The sequence below is a fragment of the Bombyx mandarina genome, chromosome 22 (assembly GCF_030267445.1).
Source record: "Bombyx mandarina strain Sakado chromosome 22, ASM3026744v2".
Taxonomy (NCBI): Eukaryota; Metazoa; Arthropoda; class Insecta; order Lepidoptera; family Bombycidae; genus Bombyx; species Bombyx mandarina.
The window spans coordinates 12,634,192-12,662,000 of NC_143228.1; the positions used below are offsets into that span (position 1 = coordinate 12,634,192).

Genomic DNA, 27,809 nt, shown 5'->3' on the forward strand with positions numbered 1-27,809 from the left:
CAGTAACCACTTAACACCAGGTGGGCTGTAAGCTCGTCCATCCATCAAAGCAATAAAATAAAAAATTGCAATGATAAAAAAAACATAATATTATAAACTATATCTGTACAACATTTTATCCAAACATTTATGCCAAGCAAAAGCTTGATTTAGTAGCAAATGCAACAGCAATACCGATCTCGTCGATCACCATGAAGAGTTCGACTAGCAAATTAATTTAAATGACCACCATTTTACTGAGATTATATATCATCCCATTTCATTTCATTTAATTTCATCCCAGTTGATTAATGTTTCAAATTAATCACCTTCATTTCATTTCACTCCATAATATCATTTTTCATAAAAATATGAATATAAATTAAAATAAGACATGACTTAAAGGTCTCAGTTGCCAGGTCATAAAATCCCTTAAAAAAATTACGTAAATATGGACTTTTTGGCGAGAACGCGAGGAGTAAAGTTGTGTGATTTTGTTTTATTTTGTCTTTTTAGTGTTTCTTCGGGTATAAATGTGTAATAGCGGTGGTTTGTTAACTGCTTAATATCTGTGAAAGTACACAATTGTGGGAAAATGAAACAAAGCCGCTGAACGTAACTTCTCGGGATCTTCTAAAAAGTCGACTGAAAAAGTCTTAGTAAATAACTGCCATTTTACTGAGATTATAAGTCATCCCATATCATCTCGTCTCATTTCATTTTATTTCATCCCAGTTGATTAATGTCTCAAATTAATCATTTTCATTTCATTTCACTTCATGTTATCATTTTTCATAAAATTAAGAAATATATATATATTTTTTTATTTATTGCTTAGATGGGTGGACGAGCTCACAGCCCACCTGGTGTTAAGTGGTTACTGGAGCCCATAGACATCCACAACGTAAATGCGCCACTCACCTTGAGATATAAGTTCTAAGGTCTCAGTATAGTTACTATATTAAAATAAGACATGACTTAAAGGTCATAGTTACCGGTTCATAGAATCCCTTAAAAAAAATTAGGTAATTACAGGTTGACTTTTTGGCGGGAACGCGAGGAGTGAAGTTGTGTGATTTGTTTTAATTTGTCTCTTTTTCTATCTCTCTCTATCTCATTTCATTTCATATTATCATTTTTCACTCAAAATTTCATTAAATTTAAAATAAGACTTGACCTAAAAGCCTTAGTTACCAGGTCATAAAATCCTTTAAAAAATATCTATGAAAACAAATCTGTGGTTGCAAAAGCCGAAAATAACGTCATTTTATGTGAATTTGTTTGTTTTAACGTTGTACACTGTATGTAGCAAAAATAAAACCTATTAACTACTTTCATAAAAAGTACATTAGAAGTAATACATAACAGAATTGCAAGAAAATGGCAGACTTGCCATATCAAGTTGAATACGCAAAGACAGGTAGAGCAGCCTGTAAGGGTTGTAAACAAAAAATTGATCAAGGCTCACTGCGCATTGCTGTGATGGTACAGGTTTGTATAATGTGTAAAATTTAGAACTATGTATATATTTTCTTGACTAAGCCGATAAAGGTAAGCACGCCATCCTGCCTATTTCCGCCGCTATGTAGTCTTGAGCACAGATTAAGTTACCTACTAGTTTACTGACATTGAGAACCAGTTTGAAAGTGAAACAGCCGTTGTATTTTTTTGTTGCTTTGGACGACAATAAATGTTAGGACATAGCCAAGTTGCTGCTTAGCGTTGAGTACCCTTTGCAAATCTTTTAAAGCCCAGAGATTGGAGCAACAGTCCATTTGAGGCCAAACTTGTGCTTTGTAAAGTACCTATAATTTTTCTTCAGACGTGAAGTACTGCACTGCTCTGTTGGAGACTCCAACTAGCCTTTGCCCTCCAAATGACTTACTCAACACTGCTTACAATGCTGAGAATAAGAAAGTTAAACTTCTCAGAAAGTTCCAGAGATTCTGCTTGTAATTAAAATTAAATATATATATATATACAATGGGCATCTGGTGTAGTGGTAAGTGACATGGTCACTACACAAGAGGGTCGCGGGTTCGAATTCCACCAAGGGAAGATATTTGTATGATAAATATAAAATGTCTTTTCCAGGGTTGTGAATGTATATTATATATATGTAAGTGTATTGGAGTGATGTAGGCAAAATAAAAGAGAACTGTTCAAGTCGACAATTAGTGTAATACTGTTATAATTTAGTGTGTGCAGTTACAAATATAAGGTTAGGTGAGCTGCACACTACATAAGTGTATAATAAAAATCATATTTTTATTTCCGTTATCTGATACCTGTAACACAAGGTCTTTACGAACTTAGCACGGGACCCAGTTAACGTACCGAGGACATCTTACCTTCCTAGCGACGCAGGTGCTCACGGGACACGGCTGTTTCGGTCGCTACCTGCACCTCGTTGCCCGGAGGGAGCCGACGCCGAAGTGCCACCATTGCAGTTGCTGCAACGAGGACACGGCGGATCACACGCTCGCGTACTGCCCCGCTTTCGCGGAGCAGCGCCGTGTCCTCGTTGCAAAAATAGGACCGGACTTGTCGCTTCCGACCGTCGTGGCTGCGATGCTCGGCAGCGATGAGTCCTGGCAGGCGATGCTCGACTTCTGCGAGTCCACCATCTCGCAGAAGGAGGTGGCGGAACGGGAGAGGGAGAACTTTTCCTCCCTCTCGGCGCCGTGACGCCACCGTCGAGCCGGGGGTCGGAGGAGGTTGTTTGTCCAGCTCCGGCCCCTATGAGGAGGCAGTCTCCTCCCGGTGATGGTCACGGGGCGACCTAAGGGGGTTGAGACTGCGCCGCACGCTACCGTCACTCTAGCGCGCTGGCACCAGGAGTACGGAACGACGCGTCGGCGGCTGCGGACTGCGATGCGGTCCGCATTTTCGTCGTCGCTGTCGTCGCCGAACATACTGTGGAAGAGCAACCCGGTCGGCGGTGTATCGCGTTCCGACCCGGCAGGCTGGTTCTGGCCCAGCGGGGTATCCCGGAACACCAGCGGCATTGCCTGGGCGGCCTGGTAGGGCCGCCGTACCGCGGAGACTGACGTCGTTGGTCGTCGACTATCGCCTCGACGACCCGTCGTTCGGGCGTCCTCGGGGTGGCGCCGCGTGTCTGGTTGTAGTGTTGACCGCGGGAACCCCCCTACTCTGACCGGGCTTTGACCCCGGACGGAGATCGGACGCCGGGTGTAAGAGTGCAGGGGAGTCGTTTAGTGGGTGGGCCCGCGGTCTGCTCTCAACACCTGCAGGTCGTTGTCTCACATACATATAGGAGGTTCGGCCCTCGGCCCGAAAAAAAAAAAAAAAAAGGTACCAGTTAACGTGGCGTGACCGTTAGTAAATATATATATATTTATTTATTTATATGACTCAACTCTGAAATATATTTTTTTATTGCCCTTGTAGGCAGACGAGCATACGGCCCACCTCATGGTGAGTGGTTACCGTCGCCCATGGACTTCAGCAATGCCAGGGGCAGAGCCAAGCCGCTGGCTACCGCTTAATACTCTCCACAAGCCTCATTTCAAGAAGGACATGTCATAGCGCTCGGGAAACACCGTGGAGGGGAGCTCATTCCATAGCCGGATAGTACGTGGCAAAAAAGACCTCTGGAAACGCACTGTCGATGACCGCAGTGGCTCCAGGTAGTATGGATGAACTCTACTCCGGTGGCGGGCGGTGCGGTGGTAAAAACGAGATGCCGGTATCATCTCGAACAATTCCTCAGAGCACTCCCCATGGAACATACGGTACAAAATACAGAGGGAACCAAAGTCCCTCCGCAGACCCAGAGGTTCCCAATTTACCTCATGTTCCAATGGTGGTGGTGAGATGTATCAGTACTGTTATGTGTATGAACTACATTCATCATATTCGCTCATAATTGCAAAAAGGAAGGATGTTTCAATAGTGGCATGGATATTTTGTGAAGTCTAAGCCTATATTTGCTAGTCTCTTAAAATATTTCAGGTTCCCATGTACCATTTTTAATGAAATAACGAATTCTGCCATAATAGTGTCTGTACCTATAACTATTAACTTTGCAGCAAAAAAACCTAAATAAAACTACTAACTAATTACAGCTATTTCCCATTTTAATAGTAAAACTACATCAATAAGTCATCCATTTGTTTCCGAGGTTGAAGACAGGGTTTGGATTTCACAGCTGGAGCTCACAGCCCATGGGGTGTTACGTGGTTACTAGAGCCCATAGACATCTACAACGTAAATGCGCCACCCACCTTGAGATATAAGTTCTACAACGGCTGCCTCACCCTTCAAACCGAAACGCATTACTGCTTCACGGCAGAAATAGACGGGGTGGTAGTACCTACCCGCGCAGAAACACAAGTGGTCCTACCACCAGTAATTACACTAATTTTACGGGTTTGTTTTTTATTACACGATGTTATTCCTTCACCGTGGAAGTCAATCGTGAACATTTGTTGACTACGTATTTCATTAGAAAAAAATGTACCCGCCTGGGATTCAAACACCGGTGCATTGCTTCAACACGAATGCACCGGACGTCTTATCCTTTAGGCACAACGACTTCATTCTTTAGTTTATGTAGATTTTTTAATTATAACCACAACCAAAGATTTATAACCACATAATATTTCTAAAACTCCGCAGTCAGCTTTCTTTGATGGAAAACAACCAAACTGGCATCATGAAGATTGTTTTTTTAAAAAGCGACGTTTAAACAGTGTCACTGAAATTGCAAACTTCAATGTACTTAAAAATGAAGACCAGAAAAGAATAAAAACTACTATAGGTTAGTAAAATTTAAAATGTACAGTCATTAAGTATTCAAAATATGTGCTAAAAACATGTTTCAGAAAACTGACAAAGTGAACTTCTTTCACCATGCATGATTTTTTATTTGATAGATAACCAATAAGATTTGTTGTTTACTACTTGTATAAATGTATAAATTAAAATGGAAACCCGTTTTATAAATGTCAGTAGTGCAATTAAAATTTTTGCTGAGTTTTTCTTCTATAATAGTTAACACTACACATGCAACAGAATTAATCAGCTCCTGCCTGTATTAACACTACTAGTTCCAATTACTTTCAATTGAGCAGAAAACAGTGCTGGTGCTGTTGTAATGCCCATTCAAGAAACCAAAACCAAAGGCAAAGGTAAACGTAACAAGAGAGCCGCCCCAGAATCAGATAACTCTGCGCTGAAGGACTTCAAAGTTGAATATTCAAAAAGCAGTAGGGCCACGTGTCCTGAATGTGAAATTAAAATTTGTAAGGTCAGTTGGTTTTCAGCTAAAAGATTTAATTGAACACCAGTAAAAATTAAATAATCTTAGTTTTTAGCAAACTGTTATGTGTAAATGTTTTCAAGGTTAATAAATAAATTAAAAATTATTAAAAAAAAATATTATTAGTTGGATGCTATGTAAGTTTTTTCAAAATCACCATCATAAAGTTAGGGATTACATACACTTATATAACTCGGCTATCATCCCGCCGATTCGCGTACTATAATGTGGTGAGACATACATGGTTGATGTAAGAAAAAATTTTACTTTGCCCTCAAAAAACATCTCTCTCACAAAGTCTTTCTTTATTTTTTAGATGTTTTTTAATGTATAGATAAAGATTTTTCCCTTAGCTTGTACTAAAAAATTTACCTCATACCAAATTTCATGAACTGATTAAAAAAAAATGTTCATTTCCAGGATGAAATTAGAATATGTAAGATTTTATATGATACAGAAGTTGGTATGAAATATGGTGGACAACCAAGATGGCACCACTTGCCTTGTTTCGTTAAATGCAGAAATGAACTTCTGTACTTCGCTGGAGGAGAGAATCTTCCAGGATTTGATGATCTTAAGAAAGCAGATCAGATAATTGTGAAAACGGAGATAAAGTATGTTGATTAATAATATTCTCATTATTTTCATGAATTTTAAATCATAATTATTAAATTATGTGTTAAACAAATTTAGCTGCTAACTCAATATATATTGTTATTCAAAATGTAAATTAGCCAGAGTATTATATCTTCATGGACGTCGTAGCCAGGGCCAGGAGTTTGGGGCTGCTTATGTGCACTTATTATACAACGCCATATGATCTTCTGGCTGCCAAGCTGCCTCACAGTGGGTCGATACTATGATTTTAGTGACTTAGGGACCAACTTTGTTTTTAAGATTTTTCTTTATGTGGATAGATAGAGCTTTAATCTCAATAATAATTGTTCTTGGCAAAAATTACAAAAACTTTATAGTTTGGTCAGAAAAATGTGTTTTGTGATTTTTTTGTATGGAGCGGGTCACATTAAATTAAATTCCTGCTAAGTACCGTGAGGTCCCGCTTTGAAACTATATTTTTCTTACACCTTGCCTAGTCTACTATCATTTTATGCTATGAACATGTGCATAAAGTTGCAACTCTGCCAAATAAATGGATCGAAAAAATGAATAAATACATAGAATAAAAACCTTTATTATTTATTTTCGTAAGTGCTTTTAAATTAAATTTGATATGGATTAGTAAGTAAAAGCACGTAATAATACCCATAATTACATAATACCTAACAACAATACATTTAGTAAGTCTCTAATTAATCAATCTCTCTAATTATTAGGATAGTTAACATTAGTTAATGAGGATAATTAGTTAAGCAGCTATTACTGGGTAGTAGAAAATATAGTAAACATTTGCTTGTCTCTGGAAGTATAAATAAAGTGACCATATTTATTATATACTAACTAGTGTTCGTTTAATCGTACTACTACTAACATCTCGTGATTGTCGTCGTGATCTTCCTTTTTCCGTTATAGTGGATAATTTTGTTATCAATTTATTATTATTTATGATTTTAAAAGAGCAACTACAGTCGCTGTCTGATAATAGAAAACTCTTTCAATTCCTACAAAATCAAATAAACGTGACTGAAGAGAAAAGTGTTGAGCTCCAAAAATTCTGTACGCACTTTTGTTCAAATATAAGTGCAATATGGAAACGAAGTATCGCATGATAGCACAGTTTATAAGAAAAAATTGTGATTGGTTAGAATGTGCAATAAACTGGCCCGAAGGAATGATACCTGAAGCTATCAACACTGCACAGGAAAGGCTCGAGATTTCGAATACTGAAGATGTTGAAAATGTACCACCCTCAAATGTACTACAGAAGCCTCGACATCTACTTTTACACCTCGAAAACCTTTTGAAGAATTGGGATCCAGGCAAAAACGAAGACGCATTGAACAAATTTACCAATCGCTTTCGTTATCCCCGGATGAAATGAAAGCTACTACAATTGCTAGTTTGAGAAACACTGGAAATGAAGATGTAGGAGAAATAATGAACCATTTGTCAAATCACCCAGAAGATCTAGAAAAAGTTAAGGAGTGTTTAAGTACAAGTAAAGAGAAAAGTAGTACACATTCTCCCGATAAGGCACTATTAGTTTCACTTAAATTAAGTAAGTGGCAGTATACCTAGTCAGGTCATAAATTCTGTCACATGTTTAATGTAAAATAATTGAAACAAGTTTATTCATTATGTAACCATTCATATACCAAAATGAACTTAACAAAACATAGATCCTTATGACACTAAAGTTTATTCAAAATGACTTCCGTGATTTTGAATACAGGCCTTCAATCTACGCGGCCAGTCGTCTATCGGAGCACGGACGAGGTCCATGTCAATATCGGCGGCTGCCTTAATCAAGGATGTCTTGAGTGACTCCAAATTGGGATGAGGCTTTGAGCACGCCTTTTCCTCCCAAGTGTTGCCATATCTTGTAATCTAACGGATTCAAATCTGGACTGGAGGAGGGCCAGTCTTCGTGCCGGATGAAGTCGATTTCACGCGCCGCCAGCCAGTCTTGTGTGCTCTTCGCTCTATGAGCTGGCGCCGAATCTTGTTGGAATACCCAGTGCCTGTAATTGAACATGGTATGAGAAACAGGTTCCACAAGGTTCGTCAGGACTGTATTTTGATACACAACTGCATTCGTTTTTACACCTTTCTCACAAAAATGTACCTCTGTTAAGCCCCAATAAGAAACTCCCAACCATACCATGAGCGAGGATGGAAAATGACCTCGTTCGACACGCGGAATACGGTGGCTCGCTTCTCCACTAGTGTGTGCGTACACCTTATCATTTTGTTTGTTGTAGCTCTCTTCTACGGTAAAAAATTTTTCATCCGAAAAAAGAATTTCCCGATATTTTTTTCCCGCGTACCGCTTCAACAAAGCGCGGCATCTCTTCAGTCTCAGGTCCATTAGACGAGCATTCAAACGATGCCCTGTTTTTCTTCGATATGCCCGAAGCCCTAAGTCTTCATGTAGCACCCTTTTTACCGTGGTTTTGCTTAACCCCATCTGAAGGGACAGCAGTTTCTGCTTACGTTTGGGATTTCTTTGAATTCGCGCCTTCACAGCTTTTATCGCTGCTGGAGTCCTAACAGACCGAGGGCGACCACTTCTTGACCTGTCATCTACACTAGAGTCTTCATTGTATCGTTTGATGGTACGATAAACGAATCTTTTGGTTATATTCAAATTTTTCAGTATGTTGAAAATTTGAATTGGCGCGTAACCGCAACGATGCAACGCAATAACTGCAACACGGTCTTCTTTAAGCGTCCACTCCATATTTAAAAATGAGTAAAATTCTAAAAGTATACATTTTTATTTTCATGAACAATTCGAAATTCGAATTCAATAAACTTTTTTGTGGCCAGCATTCTAAAAGAAAAGTTTTTACTGTGTGACAATACTTATGACCTGACTAGGTATAAAGCTAGGAGAAGCAGCAAGTGAAAATAGGTTTGATTTATACCCTTCTTATTATAAAATTAAGCAAGAAAAGAACAAATGTTATCTAGGGAAAGACGAGATATTTATTAGTGAAGAAGGAGCAATGCAAGCATTGCTAAGCTTGGCCGTATATAGGCTTTTAGATGTGATTACTTCGGATTTGGACTCTGCAAGAGAGCTACTGCTTATAAGCAGAAAGGCTTTGATAGAGCCCCAGGTCAAAGTAATTATAAACAAAAGACTGAAACAGAGTTTGATGATTCATCTATTTTCATGGCCAGTCTAGTTCCTATAAGGCTTCAGAAATTTGATGGAACAGTTGCTTGGTAAAACGACCAACCCTCATCAACTTTTTATTGCCGTCCAATAATGTTTAAATTTACAAAAAAAACGCAGTCAACAGTGGCAATTATAAAAGCTAGTATAACAGAAGAAATATAAAGACTTCAGTCATCAAAAATCAAACAAGTTGAAGTTAAGCATCAGTTGTACATGACGATGATAGACGGCAAAATAACCTCATATTTGTCAGAAACTTTTTCTGCTGCCTGTGATATTTGCAAAGCATAACCGTCAAGGTTTTTTGGAATCACTTGCTTATCAAAGAGAAAATAATGAAGAAATATTCCAGTATGGAATGCCATCTTTACATGCCTGGATAAGATGCATGGACTGCTTACTTCATATTGCTAAATATAATTTTATTACATCACAATTTTTTCATCGTATGTACTTTCCTGTGAGATTATTTTTTAAATGACATTTTTTTTGTTTGCGTCTTATCATTTGGACTTCAAGAAATAGTGCATTGCAATGGTGCATGGAAGGAATGCGGTTGGTGAAATGGTGCAGGTGGAATGCGGTTTACTTATAGATGTTGTCAAGCAAGACGTAGGAACAACCAATGATGGCAATACTGCCAGAAGATTTTTCAGGGATGCAGAAGGAACAGCCCGCATAACAGGAATACGTAAAGATTTAATAGAGAGGTTTCACGTGATTCTAAAGACTGTTGCATCTGGAGAGCGCGTGGACCTTTCCAATTTTTCCGAATTTTGTAGATATACTGTAGAATTCTATATTTATTTATATCCCTGGTATTATATGCCTTCCAGTATCCATAAATTGGCACATAGCAGTGATATACAATAATTAAGAACTTTGGTGCCATTCCTATAGGTAAACTGTCGGAAGAAGCAGCGGAAGCTCGCAATAAAGATTTTCGGAAATATACAGAGAGTTGTTATTCTAGAAAGATAAGTAGAACGTCGAATAATTAGGATATTTTAAACAATCTTCTTTGGTCTTCTGATCCAAAGATCGAATAGTGAAACAAAATACATAATACTTAGAGAGATTGATTAATTAGAGACATACTAAATGTATTGTTGTTAGTTATTATGTAATTATGGGTATTATTACGTGCTTTTACTTAGTAATCCATATCAAATTTAACTTAAAAGCACTTACGAAAATAAAAAATAAAGGTTTTTATTCTATGTATTTATTCATTTTTTTGATCCATTTATTTGGCAGAGTTGCAACTTTATGCAGATGTTCATAGCATCAAATGATAGTAGACTAGGCAAGGTGTAAGAAAAATATAGTTTCAAAGCGGGACCTCACGATACTTAGCAGGAATTTAATTTAATGTGACCCGCTCCATACAAAAAAATCACAAAACACATTTTTCTGACCAAACTATAAAGTTTTTGTAATTTTTGCCAAGAACAATTATTATTGAGATTAACGAGCTCTATCTATCCACATAAAAAAAATCTTAAAAAACAAAGTTGGTCCCTAAGACACTAAAATCATAGTATCGACCCACTGTGTGCCTGTGCGGTAGCCTTATAAATCTAGTGTTAAATATAATTGGGCAAATAATAAAAACTACCGTTAAAATCGTTCATATGATCAGAGTAATTGTTTTCACATCGTTCGATTTTCATTGGCAAATCATCTTTATTATTATTCGGTTTTTTATCTGTTGCTTTGTAAAAATAACAACAATACATTTCAGACCACTTGAAAGCCCTGACATTCCAATAAAAAAATTGAAGAATGAAGTAAAAGACGAAAAAGAGTTGAAAGAGGACAAAGCACTTGAAAACAAAATTGAAAAACAAAACAAATTGTTTGATAAACATAGAAATGCTTTAATGAATACAAATAAAAAAGATGTAGAAAAAGTTTTGGAGTACAATTTACAGGGAATCCCAACAGGAAAGACTGAGGTGAGTCTATGCACTATACAATAGTTTTTCTGTGACTACAGTCACATGTAACAGGGGTCAATATAATTGACCTCAACAAAGTGCAATCAAAGTAAAAAGACTTCCCTTTTAGTGTCAAATGGGCTTTTTCTACATACATGTGAGTCAACTATTATCAAAGCCGGCAATGTCCCTTTTGGATAATTATTGGTAAATCAGAAAAACGAATTATTGACTTTGTATTCCATTGGCAGTCACAAAACTCTTCTGAACGACATCTTAGATAAATAACAGGTTAAGTATTAACCTTTATTTAATGCAGGTTTTGAACCGTATTCTTTGAAGGAGACGATTATATTCAAATCAATCTGTATTGACATATCAATAATTTTTTTTTGCCCAAATGCACAGATTGCCACCTTTGATAATAGACGACTCATGTGTAAAACTGAAATATTTTCAGGTATTTTTTTATAATAATAATTAACATCTTTACTTTTGTACCACTGTATAGGATTCCTATTACATTTATTCATTGTTTATTTTTCAGTGTTTTGATCGTTTAGCAGATTGTATGACATTCGGAGCTCTCGAGACCTGTCCTGAATGTAAACATGGGCAGTTAGTTGTAGATACCCTTGGTTATAAATGCACAGGTATCCTTGTTTTTTCTTTTTTTTATCTCTATTTTTTCTTACCTACCTTGTGTTTAGTGTGTTACCTGAGTCCATATACATCCAACCTGAATGCAGTACCACAACTCTCATAAAACACTGCTTAAAAGTTTGCATACACTTGTAAACATATATAGTAATACCCTCTTCGAATCATACCAAAAATGTAAATAAAATTTTAACGTTAGACAACTGTATACATAAACCCCTTAAAAATTAGACGTACACACATTCTAATTCTGAAATAACTGTTATTCCAATATAATTATAATAAATAACAAGTTAAAATAAATAATAAATCAGGAGTAATCTTTTAGAGTAATCTGTCTTTTCAATCAGGTAATTTGAGCGAGTGGACCAAATGTACCTATCAAACTGATAAACCGAAGAGGAGGGCTCTGAAAATACCAGAAAATTACAAAGGGCTTGATTGTTTCCGCTCGTTTAAGCCCACGGTCCGCACTCGTTTGTTCCACGCTCCACTTCCATCACAAAACTTTGTTGTGAAACAAGAAGAGACAGAGTAAGAACTATCTTTTTCTTTTACTTTCAGCTCACAGACACCCACTGCTGAATATAGGTCTCACCTTTTAATTGTTTACAATTCGCAGTTCTCACGTTTAAGTAGTTGTTTTGTAAATTAATATTTTTTTTACATAATAAAAGTCTTATAAAAGATTATTCTTCCGTGGCTTATGTTCTTACTCGGGCTTTGAACGCATTATATTGTGTATATAACAATTTACTAATCACACACATTCGTTGCTAAAATCAAATATTTGTCGCCCTAAATAGCCGAACAAACACGTTGCGTTTTTTTTAACGGTCCCTTCTATAGTAGAATTATTTTGTCCGTGCAGTTTGGGTCATAAAACATAGCCCGGCTAGGGCGGTGAGCATGTTGCGCGGGCGCAACGCCATTATCTATAAAAACAAATGAGCCATCGAAGACAGGTACACGCCGGCGGGGTGGTATACGAAGGGTGGTGAGACATTGTTATGCTATGAGTCATTTGTACTTACCTGCAAATTATAATACATTATGTCGAAGAGAAATGTGCTTTTATGCATTCGTTCTCTGAATTTCTTTAGTGGCTCAATGGCTACTCCTTTGTTTTGTACCAAAACGGCAGAATTTATTCTAATATTTTACTTGTTGTCAAAAATATACCAGCACAAGCACGTGTTATTATCAACAATGTGTTAAAATTTTTCACTGAAATAAAAATAGATTCCGAAAAGTTACAACGTGTTAATTTCTGCCGTTCTCGTTAACTTGCTGCGGCGATGTGTGGTGTAAGTGTTCGATTAGTGATTTTTTTCTTTCGTTTTTATCACTAACTCACAAAATGACAAGACTAAATTCACTATCGATAACGCGTATCGACAACAATAATGGGCATCACTATGCCCGTCCATAAGGCTCGTGAGTGGAAGAGAGAGCGAAATACTCGCTGCACCGCTCCGATTTTTTATGACCCAAACTGACCGGACAAAATAATTCTACTATAGTCGCGCCACTACTTGCCCGCCATCGATTTATTATTTATTCCGCCAAATTCCTTGAGTTGCATAAAGACAGTTTAAGATCAGTTATCCTCATGAATTACATTAATACATTACTACACTGCATATTAAATCCGTAATTGAAGCAGAAGCATCGTGACGTTAAAAGCAGGTTGACTATATAGTTATACTGTCAGCCAAAATAATGCAATAATTTAAATGAATTTGCGATTAATCTCCCGTTTGTATTCATTTCATTTTACAACGTTTTGAAATGCTTACCGTTTTTATTTTCTTCGATACGAGCACTCGTCAGGCCTTTTTATTTCTGCCGTGAAGCAGTAATGCGTTTCGGTTTGAAGGGTGGGGCAGCCGTTGTAACTATACTTGAGACCTTAAACCTTATATCTCAAGGTGGGTGGCGCATTTACGTTGTGGATGTCTATAGGCTCCAGTTACCACTTTACACCAGGTGGGCTGTGAGCTTGTCCACCCATCTAAGCAATAAAAAAAAAGGCTTCGGAAAATACTGTCATTAAATTCAAAATTAGGTCACATTGACCAATTCCCACGCGTTCTTTTTCTTTTATAAAATTAAAATACTTTAATAGTCCTCTCTTAGTATGCATCAGTGAAAGAAAAATTTATAATTTATTTTTTTTCAGAGTAAAAAAAGAAATCCGTGTGCCGCCTTTGAAAAACTTGAAATTCTTCATTTACGGAACATTGAAGAAGAATGAAAAGGAGAATATCAAGAATCGCATTATCAAGCTCGGAGGAGACCCCGTCAGTAAACTATCTGAAGCTACGGTCGCAGTCATCTCTACTAAAGCGGATGTCGAGAAAATGTCTCCTAAAATGCAATCCATACAATATCTGGATATTGTAGTAAGTACGAGCACTTAAAGTGTTTTTATTATGCGAACTCAATGTATTGCAATAAGGCTAATTCTATATTGAAATCACGTTTAAATTCAGCCATTGTTAACATTAGCGTGTATAAACGCACAGGTCATTAAAAAGGTCTGTTTTCGTTTTTACTGTATTTTGCAAATACAATATAAATTTTCAAAATAAACGTAGTAAGCGGGTTCTAGTGGAATATTAAGTGCATGATTTTAAAATTAATAAATCTGCTTTTTTTTATTTCTTCAAAAATTCATGTAAATAATAAAAGTGACTGCTTAATAACAATTTTATTAACAGGTTCTAGATGAAAGTTTTCTAAATTCGATTGACCCTGAGACCGGAACTGTAGCCAGATCCCTGGAGTTAATGAAAGAATATAATATCGCCGATTGGGGTGTTGATGTGAGTTGGTATTTTTTAATAGAAATTAAATTAAAATATAGCTTATGAATCCTCAATAATTCTGTTCTACAAAATAGGCAAAAAGTTAGTAAATACAACTTTTTAAATCGTGAAGTAGTGTGAATACCGGCCATAATTTGCTGTGTAGTACGTATGTAGCTAAATACATATATGGAATACACCCATTTGATGAATGAATGACTCGAGTGTCTTGAATGATGTATTATGTAAAAAATTGCATTGTAATACCAACAATAACAACAAAGTACATTTTATTTTTTATTTTTTATTCTGAGCTGCTTACCAAATTTAACAAAAGTCTGAACTCAACTTGTAAGGTATGACGTCATTTTAATGTCAAAATCATTAACGCGCTAACCGTCGATCTTATATGAATAAATAGTGATGAACCACATAATGTTCTATGGTTTTCGAAATTCAGTGTTAAATTTTTAGATTTTAGTGATGCAACAAAATTTAATGGCAATGTAATAATTGTATTTAGCAATATCCGTTATACTTTTTTTGATTTTTTTGTTATTGGTCATGTAACCTTAATAAAACAAAAATGGACCGACAAAAAATATATGGCGGGGTTGTTCGACAGTGCATTTTCATAATGTAGTAGCTCTCAGTAGACCTTTAAAAAAAATCTCGTTCCATCGTAACCTATTCAGCAAATATAAAAATGCACAATAATAATTGTGAATTTACAGAACACCTACAATATTTTATTACAGCTGTTCTTCATCCAGTAATACTTTTTTGTTTTTTTTTAAGCCTGCCTCTAAGCTGCCCCAAGATATTATTGATGGAAAATCCATACCCAAGAGTAAAAGCATGTATGTCAAATCTGAGAAATCAGCAGTCAAACTCAAGATCCGCGGTAAATATCATTTACATCCAAATCTTTTGCTACGAGAATTCATCATCATCATAATTAAAATCCTTTCAACCGTCACACTTTTATTTCCAAATATAAGAGCAGTGTAAATACGATTCATACATTTTTTTTTAAATAATATAGTAAGTAGTCTAGTAGAACTCATTATCAGAACTATAACATAATTGTTCACTATCTTTCATCAAACGTAACATCATTTCTCCACTTAAGAGTTTGTTTTTACTTTGTTTGTTATTTTAGTTGAATTTTTTTTCCATTAGAATAGTTGAAAAGAAAAATCGATTTTTTTTTCAAATAGTAATTAGGAAGCTAAGCTTCAGTTTTGTGCGTAATGTATATAAAAAGCGTACAAGTTTCAATACATGTTGTGTATGTGCAGACGGCAACGCTGTGGACCCGGCGTCGGAACTGGACGAGGAGTGCCACGTGTACACGGACCGCTACAAAACAACGTACTCGGTCGTGCTCTCGCTCGCTGATGTTGTCGCTCAGAAGAACTCTTTCTACAAACTACAGATCTTGAAACATAATAAAGAGAACAGGTAACGAGATTGCCCGACTTTACTGGTGGTAGGACCTCTTGTGAGTCCGCGCGGGTAGGTACCACCACCCTGCCTATTTCTGCCGTGAAGCAGTAATGCGTTGCGGTTTGAAGGGTGGGGCAGCCGTTGTAACTGTACTGAGACCTTAGAACTTATACCTCAAGGTGGGTGGTGCAGTTACGTTGGTAGGTGGGCTGTGAGATTGTCTACCCATTTAAGCAAAAAAAAAAAAAATTGCTAAAAATCACCCAAGTAAATTCCTGGCCCATTTGGTATTAAGTGAACTATCACAGCCGGAGGATGTCACAGCTTTAACACTGCGACCCATCGTCATCTGACTGCTTTGTGGTAGAAAGAAGAAAGGAGTTTGGTGCTACCCTGTGTGGTCTCAACATGCGGGTACCACGAGTAGACTACGCGACAGTGACGCTATCGAATCTGTAAATTATTTCCTTAAGCACGCCATAAAGTTGTTAATAATTTTCAAATATAGAACCCGCTTATTTCTCAGATACTGGTTGTTCCGTTCGTGGGGTCGGATCGGCACAACGATCGGCGGCAGTAAAGTCGAGAAGATGAAAGATCTCGATAACGCTTTGGACAGATTCCAAGCGCTGTACGAAGAAAAAACTGAGAACCGTTGGAAAGACAGGAATAACTTTGTCAAGGTTTGTCTTGTGAAAGCATCTAAACCATGCACGGTAGTGACAGTAACCTAACTCTGCTGAAGTGTGCCTGCTAGAATTTGTACTACTGTCCGGCCTGTGTTTACTGTCCTCCTTCTCCATATATCGTATTCCTTAGTGCTGAGAGTGCATGACCTTTACAAAGCATTTTTACTTTTAAGTAATGTAAATTGACATATTTACTTTTTATTATGTACGTTTAATATGATTTTCTATGTTTCGAATATACGTATGTATATTCGCTTTATAGCTCTGTGGTCACGGACGACTAAGGATAACAAAATTAACCTTGAAGAGTTCAGTTATAGTAACCGGCAAACATCTTGAGCAAATGACCTTGACTGCGCAGAACCGAATTTTAGATCTCTTTGGTGGTGAGGGTGAGGCGCGACGGCAGGGGACATCGTATCGAGCGCGTTATTGGTAGATCAGTCGAACCCTGCGCCCCGCACCGCGCCTTCGTTCCGCTTGCTCCCAAAAGTACGCTTGCGTACAGTGAAAAGTCTATCGTTATTAATCATTAAGTTATTTGTTATAATTGCTTGTTGACTTTGTTGCCATTGCTATTTGTTGAGTGTTTGTTGGTTTTTTTATAAAAAATACACTATGCCGCGACAAACTAGTGTAGTAATTAAAAGAAAGGGTAGAAAAATTGTGTACGACGTATATTGCTTCATTATAAAACAGGGGAAGAATGATATGGAAAAAGTAAAACAGACTTCGGAAGCAACAAAAACATCAGTGAGTACTGTTAGGTGCATTATTAACGAAGCTAAAGGCTCTGGCTTGCTCGCCGTGTTTGGGGCTCCGGATAAGAAAAGATCAGGGAAGAAGAAAGTTACCGGAATGGATAGTTTCGTTCAATCTGTAATAAAAATATGTAATAATAATAACTACATAACAAGCAGCGAAACTCCGTACCGTAGAAAGGCTTCGAAAAATTTAAAGAAGATATACATTTTAATGGCTCGGAATGAAGTTTACGACGAATTATGAAAGAGCTAGGCTTCAGATGAAAAAAAAAAAGAAATTAATCGGAAGCTGGTAATTGAAAAAAGTAACATTCGATTACTACGAATCGAATATCTTAAAAAAATAATTAATTATAGACAAAAAAGAAGATCGAACGACCGAGTTGTAAACTACACCGATGATGGCGACTCGGGTGATGAAAACAGTGATGATGATGATGGTCAAGATTATGATAACGAAAAAAAAATTACAAATACCAGCTTCGCTTCAACTGAACCAAGACCTGGCAACAGCTCTAGTTTTGACTTAATAGAAGGAATATCTATTTTACCCCAAGATGAAATTATTACAATTATTAACCTATTTTTTGTTGATGTTCTAATAAATATATAAATAAATACATATGTTGATTTTAATAATTTAATTGCATTATGATGCAGCGTAAATAATGTTTTTGCACGTGAGTGTACCATGCGCAAACTTACCCCCACTACGTCAACAAATGCTCAAGAAGTTTGCCGGCTATTATACCATTAGTTCACTCATTGTGTAATGAAACCTAAAAAAGGCAAGAAATATTTTTCATAAAAAATATACGGTAGTTTGCACAATATTCAAATGTCGACGAAAAAAATATCAATCTTCCGTTTGCACGGAAACTGTAAGGTATTCGAAAAACGTCTCATTAAATTTGGTATTTTTTTGTGTTCAGGTTTATCTTGTAACTTTCACCATTTTACATGTGTTGATGTAATAAATGATTTAAAAATCCGATTTTTACTGAACAGATTCCGGGGCGATACTTCCCGCTGGAAATAGACTACGGTGACAATGAGACGAAAACACTCACTGTCGACCCCAAGTGTGAGCTCGCCGAGCCCGTTCAGCGACTCATCGTCACCATCTTTGACATCCACTACATGAAGCAGACCTTGCTCGAATTCGAGGTGAAATACTTTTGATATCATTCTCAATTTTTTTTGCTAGTTTCCACCAAGCGTGCCCCACCGGTTTGAATTTGCTACAACGTTAAATAAAAAAAGTGTCTCTCTGATATTGCTGCCAATAAACCATCTGATTGTAAATAACTACATAAATACACTTGTTATTGAAATTACTTGAAAGAACCTCGTAATTAGAAAAGTCCCTAAAGAATATCTACTGCAAATATCAACCTCAACAGTTTCCCTAAATCGATGTAAGTAGGTAAAGGACTATTAAGGTAATATGTATTTAACACGTGTTTACAAGCCGTTTCGACGATTAATGAATGAACTTTGTAATAATTATGCAACTTGCAAAAATATACGTAATTGTGATTTTCTTATGTACCCACAGCGATTCTAATGTACCCACATTAGAACCGCTGTACCATACACTCGAGACCTAAGTCTCAACATGATTGACGCCAATATACAGTCGCTAAATTACATAAATGATGGTGTATTTCGATAACGCGCTGCTTTGCCTGCATTATATAAATTAAAATAACCGAAAGATTCTAATTATTGTTTCAGTTGGACACAGAGAAAATGCCACTCGGAAAGTTGTCTAAGAAACAAATAAAAGCAGGCTACAAAGTATTATCTGAACTGCAGAATCTCATAAAAAGCGGAGATGCGAGTCGAAATAAAATTGTGGATGCCACTAATAGGTAAAAACTGTATTGCAATTTCTAAAACAAACCAACGCATCGTTTAACTCTAATATAATATAATATAATGTAAATATATTTTTATGTTTTAAATTTACCAATATATAACAATTCGAGAGCTTTCTGAATGAAATGAATCTGGGATTAAACTCAAAAAATAATTGGTGACTAAATTGTGTGAGCGTCAAATTAATTTTTTGAAAAAATTGTTCCTTTGTTGCCTGTGTTAAAAATTGTTATTATATTATGAAAGTTTCAGCTTGCAAATTACAATATTTATTCTTAACATTACATAAAAATAAAATACATTTCATAATCATGCAATTGTTTAAACAGATTTTTCACTTTAATACCCCACGACTTCGGGGTAAATAACGCACCGCTGTTGGATAATAATGAAATTATAAAGACGAAGACCGATATGATGGATAATCTGTTGGAAATTGAAATTGCGTATGGTCTATTACAATCAGGTATGCTGTTCTACTTCTACCACTATTAATGTCATTGTATAAATAAATTATGATATCTTTTTGTAAGAAGACCCTTATTATAACTATTAGATCGAAACAATTTTAATGACATCACTACATAGTATAAAACAAAGTCGCTTTCTCTGTCCCTATATCCCTATGTATGCTTAAATCTTTAAAACTACGCAACGGATTTTGATGCGGTCTTTTTTAATAGATATAGTGATTGAAGAGGAAGGTTTATAATGTATAATAACATCCATTAAATAGTGGAGAAATCAATAATAAATTACAGTTTCCGAAGCGAAGCGAGGGCGGGTCGCTTGTATATAATAAAGTGATGTTAGACAGAGAATAAAAACCTAGTCGTATGAAGAAAGTGCGGTACATTTCTCTGCATAGACTGGAATTTTAACAAACGTTATACAATTGATATATTATTGAAAAAGATTACTTGCTTTCAAACAACTTTTCCTCGCAACATGCATGCCGAACTTGAGACATGTGGTCTATGTTCAAATTGGCATGTTGGTCGATCACAGTTTTCAAACGACCATAAATTAAAGAACCGCGCTACGAAAACGAATTTGTAATCCGTTAAAGTAAATCAGGCATCTTATCCTCTAGACCAGCGGTCGGGGAAGTTTTTTAATTATTACCTCAAAATATTTTTGTGTAAGTTGATATCACTCCATGGCGAAGAACAAAAAAAACCGAAATCGCTTCTTTTTAGTATCTTTCATATGCCCCCATGATAATTTTGAAAAGAAAACAATAACTAAAAATTTAACGATTCTAAAGAAGTTTTACTTCAATATATACTTTTTACTCACAAAAGTTTCATTTTTACCCCCCAAAATTTCATTTCACCTCATTTGGGGTAATTTACCCCGGTTCCCCGACCGCTGCTCTAGACAACAACGACTTCCGTAATAGTGTTAAATAAATAGATATAAATAACATTAGTTCGCGTTCCGCAGACACTGACGACACGGTGAGCCCCATCGAAGGCCACTACAAGAAGCTGAAGGCGGAGATAGCGCCGCTCGACAAAACCACCGACGAGTTCGAAATGATCCTGGAGTACGTGCGGAACACGCACGGCAAAACGCACAACTTCTACACGCTCAATGTGGAAGAGGTGTGTATTATTAAAAAAAAACATTACTGAACTACACCGCATCAAATACTGTGAAATCAAGAAGACATATATTAATTCTCCCACTATGAATAATGATATAAATCTTAAGTAAATAAGTCTTTTTTATTTTCATTATTGACAACTTTTAGTACATGAATGAATAGTGTTAATATAGTGAAATTGAAATCAAGTAAACTTATTAAAAATGTTTAAAATTAGTAAACTACATATCCAATTTATCGATAGGTGTTCAAAGTTATCCGCGAGGGAGAAGACAAGCGTTACAAGCCCTTCAAGAAACTCCACAACCGGCGCCTCTTATGGCACGGTTCCCGCATCACTAACTTCGCCGGCATTATTTCACAAGGTAAATGACGAGATTGCCCATATCTTTGGTGAAATTATTGTCGTTTCTAACAAAAAAAATTAATATTATAGTATTTCGATTCATTTTATGAGTGATAATTGCTATATTCTTCTGTGTTAGAAAATTCAAAGAAAAACCGTTCTATTAATAATAAATATAGCTTTTAGAAAAAAGATCAAAGATTATTTTGTCTTCACGTATTTACATACTACACATTTATATTTAACAACAAAGCAAACTATAATCTGTTGAACTAATTTAAAACCTACATTGTCTCTTTATCTAGGCATCGGTCCATGGTAAAATTCACCATGGCCCAACTATGATGGATGGATTTAGATGTGGTTTCCAGCGACGTATTTTATTATGATAGTTTTTAATAGCATTTGGAACTCTATGGATGTTGATGTGACGTGAACAAATAATGTTAATTACAAAAAATTATCTGTATCGTATGAAATCATAGTGTTCAAGGAATCACTTTCTCATGTTACCAACGTTTGCTTGTCTGCAGGTCTTCGTATTGCGCCGCCCGAAGCACCGGTCACGGGCTACATGTTCGGCAAGGGCATATACTTTGCGGACATGGTCTCCAAGTCTGCCAACTACTGCTGCACCACCAGAAACAACCCCGTCGGCCTCATGTTGCTGTGTGAGGTCGCTCTCGGGAATATGTATGTTAAATTTCTTAATTGTAACGAACCACTGAAACGGCAATTTTGATGTTCGCGTTCGCAACACTTCAATATTTACCATTTGAATGCGTATAAGGTTTTGTAGACTTAAACAAAATAATAATATACAAAACTTAAATAGCGAACCAAACTAACAAAAATTTGTATATCCTTTTTTTTCCATTTTTGTTATTCTTTTTTTATGCTGTTGATTGTATTGTCATCAGTCCTTAATGCATGTACAAATTTAGTTAATCCAGGGCCTTGAAGTGGGTTAAAATAGTATTCAAAGATTACGTTACATACAAACAAACATGCATACCATACTAATAACAGCGAGCTAGAAAGAGGTTTCTTCATACCCTTTCCTCGTTATTAATTTTTCTACAAGTCAGTGACACTTGATTCTTTATTTATTCAAAACGGAGACGAATTGGTGAGCTTGCATTTACACCAGGTATTGTCGGTTGAACATCAACCCAGACTTCTGATTATACTATCTATTGATAAATTATTTATGAACATTTTTGTAAGGTTGATGTTAATAAATCTCTTTAAAAAAATACTAAAGACTGTATCGGCAACTTACAATTCTATTCTGAATAATTAAATTCATAACATCTCTCAGACCGCCCAATTAAAGTAGTGTTAGTTAATACATTTTTTTATTTTTTATTGTTTAGATAGGTGGACGAGCACACAGTCCACCTGGTGTTAAGTGGTTAGGTACTGGAGCCCATTGACATCTACAACGTAAATGCCGCCACCCACCTTGAGATATAAGTTCTAAGGTCTCAGTATAGTTACAACGACTGCCCCACTCTTCATACCGAAACGCATTACTGCTTCACGGCAGAAATAGACACGGTGGTGGTACCTACCCGTCACAAAAGGTCCTACCACCAGTAATTACGCAAATTATAATTTTGCGGTTTGGTTTTTATTACACGATGCTTTTCTTCGCCGTGGAAGTCAATCGTGAACATTTCTTAAGTACGTATTTCATTGGGAAAATTGGTACCCGCCTGTGGAATTCAAACACCGGTGCATCGCTAGATACTAATGCACCGTGACGTCTTATCCTTTAGGCCACGACGACTTCTTCTACATGTTATTAAGTTAATCACTGATTCCAGGAAGGAGTGTGTCAATGCTGAAGGTTTCTCTAAAGCCCCGTCCGGCACGCATTCCGTGTGGGGCGTCGGTCGAACTGAGCCGGACCCGAAAATGAATAAGGAATTGCCCGACGGACTCATTGTGCCGCTCGGGACGCCCGTCGACAGGGCGGAGAACAGCACGCTGCTGTACAACGAGTATCCTTTATTAAACAAATATAAATTTCATTATGTTACCTCATTTGATACAAATTTCGTACCCTGACTGTTACCGGTGTGCTTAGTGCTAGCGGCTAACGAAGAGAAGCTGCTCCATCTCCATACAAATTTGAGTTAACTTTTACGCGATCGAGAAGTTATAGTCCCGATTCTGCAGGATAGCCGTCGGAGCTCATGGTTGCTGAGGAACGTGGGTCTCCACGATGACCTGGAGCTCGACTCTGTCAGTGAGTATCTACAGTCGGCATCGATGCGCCACTTCGACAAAACGTCACGACACGAGAACCCTCTCATCGTGGCCGCCGGAAACTACATACCCGATCTTGTAGACTGAATGATATACAGTCGACGTCGCCCAAAGCACGTCATTACGGATTCCCCCGATCCATTAACGGTGCTTTTAGGCACCACAATCACCGGTCACTGTGCCTGTCGAACCCGTCGCTTGCGACGAAGGGCTCGACGAGCGAATTAGCCCATAGACACAGCCCACTGAGTTTCTCGCCGGATCTTCTCAGTGGGTCGCGTTTCCGATCCGGTGGTAGATTCTGCGAAGCACTGCTCTTGCTAGGGTCAGTGTTCGCAACACTCCGGTTTGAACCCCGTGAGCTCATCTACACACGTTAGAGTGAAGCTGAAATAGCCTCTCAAGGCTATCAACATAGGTAGAAAAAAAAAAGAGAATTAAAAAAACTCGCACTAAGCACACTGTGGTCCTAAGAACTGAATAATGTTCCAAGTTACATTTTGTTATCACTGCTTCAATTTTTCTTATTTATTGCATAAATGGGTAAATGAGATCATGGCCAGTGTACGGTACCAGAGCTAATAGAAAAGCTAACTGAATGCTGCCCACTTTGAGACATGAGCTAGAAGTCTCAATTCTATTAAATAACGGCTGTCGATCATTAAATCGGAACGCACTTGTGCCACAATTGTGAAATAGGCAAGATGATGGCACCTACCCGTGTGGATTTACGTTAAAATTACAGTGCTGTCTATTCTCCGATGGAGTCCCTTAGTAGCCTTTTATTAAATCCATATGCCCACTTCGACTAGAAAGGTAGGAAAATCACTAAGGTAGCAGTGTCTAATAGGAATCAATACTTTTGTACTCTTTCGAAAATCTAATTATCAACTATTGATAGCATATTCAACAGTTATAAAAAAAAAAATTTGACAATGTTTTCCTTAGCACAGTATCAGGTTCATCGTGTACGACGTGGCTCAGGTCAAAGTGAAATACCTGATTGAAATGAGATTCGACTACAGATAATAATTACATATTATTTTCTTACTATTCGTAAGTCATTTTATTCAATAGTAATGTAATGCTTGATGTTATATTGCTAAATATTTCATGTTGTTCAGTTTGTAGATGAATAGCCGCAAATCATGTTTTACGAGGATTTAAAAAAAAACTTTTTTCTTTATTTTTTTTGTCAATTGTATCCAAGAAAAAAATTACGTTTATAATCAATATATATGATCGCAGCTATTCTTCTGGTTTAAAAGTAAGTTAATCTGAACTATGAAATGATTATAATTAAAATAATAGCTAACCATTTTTTATTGCTTAAATATGTCGGTTATATTTGAAATATTCAATTGAGATAATTTTTGTTGATATGTATCCAACGCTATTGATTTTGAAGTAACATAATAAATGTTAATTACGCAATGCCTATGTTTTATTTATAAATAAATACATTTTACAAATTAATGCAAAAAACTAAGAATATAAATGTGAGTCTGAAAAAATGTCAATTTACAAGAAGAGTGCTATAGGGCCTAAACATAAGGTGTGAAACTGCGGGAATTTTTAATGCTTATTCAGGATTGAACGCGTAATAAGTTTGGTTAAGTAATTTAGCATCTGTAAAATTGTACAACATTAATGGAAACGGTTTCGGCCTTCCCCTTTTTTTAAGTTCATATGGTGAGGGCCGAGTCACACCGAAATGGCAGCGGCCGGCAGCGTCGCGACGAGCACTTTCAGTGTGAAATAATTTTAAGCTTTATCTATATACTTAAAAGATAAGTATCGCTTGAAAAGCTAGAAAAGGTGGCGACACAGCCGCCGCCCGCCCGCGGTGTAGCAAGCAGCCGCGCGCCACGTGCGTCTTGTCGGTAGTTCTGCCCGCGGCAAAGCTCAGGACATGCTGTCTCAGAGCATGGCGGAGTGGTCCATAGATGTGGCTGTGGTCGCCGAGCCGTACTTCGTTCCCCCGGTAAATGATTGCTGGTTCGGGGACGATGGCGGCCTGGCGGCCAGTCATAGGAAGAGACGCGGCGATCTCCCCCTGGCAATGTTGACCAGGGGCTAAGGGTTCGTCGCGGTGCAGTTTTAAGAGACCGTCGTGATCGGAGCGTACTTCTCTCCGAACAGGCCTACTGTTGAGTTCGGGTATTTTCTGGGCGGGACAGGGGCGTTTGCTCGCCGCCTCGCTCCCCATCCAGTGATCCTCGCGGGGGACCTCAATGCGAAGTCTGTCCCCCCGCTCGAACGCTCGTGGTAGGCTGCTGGAGAGGTGGGCGAACGCGGCCGGCCTCTGTTTGTTGAATAGAGGTTCGGTTGCGACGTGCGTGCGGTGGCAGGGCGAGTCTATTAAGGACGTTACGTTTGCGGGCCCGGCCATCGCGCGCCGAATCCGCGACTGGAGGGTCTTGGAGGGGGCGGAGACACTGTCAGATACCGATATATACAGACCACCGATATATTCGGATTAATCTCACCGCCCGCTCCTCAGTCACGGACGTCCACGGGGACCACCCCCGTGGTGCATCCCGGTCATTCCTCAAGTGGGCACTGAAGCGCCTGAATAAGGAGCTCCTGATGGAAGCCTCTACGGTGGCGGCGTGGGCGCCCATGCGTCCACACCCAGTTGAGGTCGAGGGCGAGGCAGGGTGGTTCCGGGACACGATGCGTCGCGTCTGTGATGCATCGATGCCCCGGATCGGCCTTCGACTTCCTAATCGCCAGGCGTACTGGTGGCTGGTAGGTTTCTACTTAGAGGACAGGTCGGTCACGTCTACCGGACATGGTGGGATCGTGCACAGGTTCCCGGTCGTGCGCGGTGTTCCACAGGGGCTGTGCTCGGCCCCCTTTTGTGGAATATCGGGTATGACTGGGTGCTGAGGGGTGCCTTCCTCCCGGGCCTGAGCGTAATCTGTTACGCAGACGACACGTTGGTGCCCAGTCCTTGTGGACTGGGTGAATCATGACAGAGGACGCCCGACTTGTTGTGAAAGTAGAATACGACTTGTGACTCGTTGCCGAGTGTTGTGGCATCGATGATCGGCGACGACGAGTCGTGGAAGGCGATGCTCGACTTCTGCGAGTGCACCATCTCACAGAATGAGGCGACGGGGCGCGTGAGAGACGCACAAGCCCGCCGCTGTCGAGCGGGAGCCAGGGAGGCGGATCTCGCCCAAGCCCTGGCTCTCTTAGTGTTTCGGGTCCCCTTCACATGTCGGTCTGGGGACCGGCGAAGGGGGCCTAAGAAGACGACGTGCATGCTGCTCTGCACGCGTTTTACGCAAGAGCATCCGGGTGATGGAAGGCCGGCTACCCTCGACCCACGCTGGTTCTGACCCAGCGGGGTATTCCGTAGGACAATTCTAACCAGCGCCATCTAGGCGGGCTCCGGAAAGCCTGCCGACCGAGAGGGCTGGTGGTCGTGGCGCTGACGACGTATTAGTATCGTTTTTTTCCAAAATTCATACACAGCACATGCTTGCGAATGGCCACTCGAACAACTGTGTTATTTAATTCTTTCTGATAAATGCTTCCAATCTTGAATTCCCGTACACCAAACATTATTTCTTTGTGAAGCAAATAGCCAGCAGGGTTGACAATTTGACAATAGGCAGCGTCTAGTATTTTGAAATAACACAACCAAAAACGATTAACTGGCGCATATTTAGAACACGAAACGTAGTACGATTTTGAAAAACACCTATCGTTCTAGTTGATGTCTGTCTCAAAAGGTCCTGAAGGCTGTAAAGGCCCCATATCAAGAATTTGACGTTTTTCGTTATCACTTAATATTTTGATCGTAAAGTTTCCCAAGTCATAAGAAGATTTGTCGTATGTATTTTCAAAAAATGTAGAGGTCTGTGGTTCCTCCAAACCCACCGCTCTTATGTGTGTCATGCAAACATCATCCACGTTCACAGGATCGGCGGCGGAGGTATCTCCAACTGCAATAATTGTCGAATCTTCTTCAGTAGGCTTCTCAACCGATACTGCTGTTACCACGTTATTTGAGTCACTATCAATAGAGATATTTTGGCCAGATGTACTTGCAGAAGGCTGACTAAGAAACTTGTCCAATTTGGGCAATTTTTGTTTACTATTTTCTTTCTTGACGTTGTTTGCGTTTAAATGCATCACTGGGTTTCTTCTTTTCTATCCATAATTTTAGTTTTCTAATTTATTTCAACAATACAATATAAGATTGTGCTCGAGTAGGTAGGTACTCACTGTTCATTGACTACGTTAAAAGTAAAATAAAAGGAAAGAGAAACACAATGATACGCTACAAGTACAACTGTCTTTGGAGAATC

General features: G+C 38.2%; 1 protein-coding gene across 1 annotated transcript; it reads left to right on the forward strand.

Annotated features, from left to right (window-relative positions):
- The first annotated feature begins 1,011 nt into the window (after positions 1-1,011).
- Parp1 (Poly-(ADP-ribose) polymerase) lies at positions 1,012-24,921 on the forward strand. Its single transcript, XM_028180593.2, has 20 exons — positions 1,012-1,470; positions 4,621-4,762; positions 5,076-5,251; positions 5,684-5,877; positions 10,810-11,023; positions 11,553-11,658; positions 12,016-12,199; positions 13,848-14,070; positions 14,389-14,493; positions 15,274-15,379; positions 15,777-15,939; positions 16,451-16,607; positions 18,386-18,544; positions 19,115-19,251; positions 19,588-19,724; positions 20,705-20,865; positions 21,112-21,232; positions 21,747-21,906; positions 23,043-23,219; positions 24,447-24,921. The coding sequence occupies exons 1-20, from the start codon at positions 1,360-1,362 to the stop codon at positions 24,514-24,516; spliced, it is 3,003 nt and encodes a 1,000-aa protein (XP_028036394.2). The 5' UTR covers positions 1,012-1,359; the 3' UTR covers positions 24,517-24,921.
- The last annotated feature ends 2,888 nt before the right edge of the window (positions 24,922-27,809 follow it).

What these genes read in the sequence shown, in the direction of transcription:
- Parp1 (XM_028180593.2), top strand. Translation starts at nt 1,360, where the DNA reads ATGGCAGACTTGCCATATCAAGTTGAATACGCAAAGACAGGTAGAGCA. An exon ending in CGCCGGCATTATTTCACAAG is followed by an intron (nt 21,233 to 21,746) that starts GTAAATGACGAG and finishes GCTTGTCTGCAG; the next exon opens with GTCTTCGTATTGCGCCGCCC. An exon ending in AGCACGCTGCTGTACAACGA is followed by an intron (nt 23,220 to 24,446) that starts GTATCCTTTATT and finishes GCACAGTATCAG; the next exon opens with GTTCATCGTGTACGACGTGG.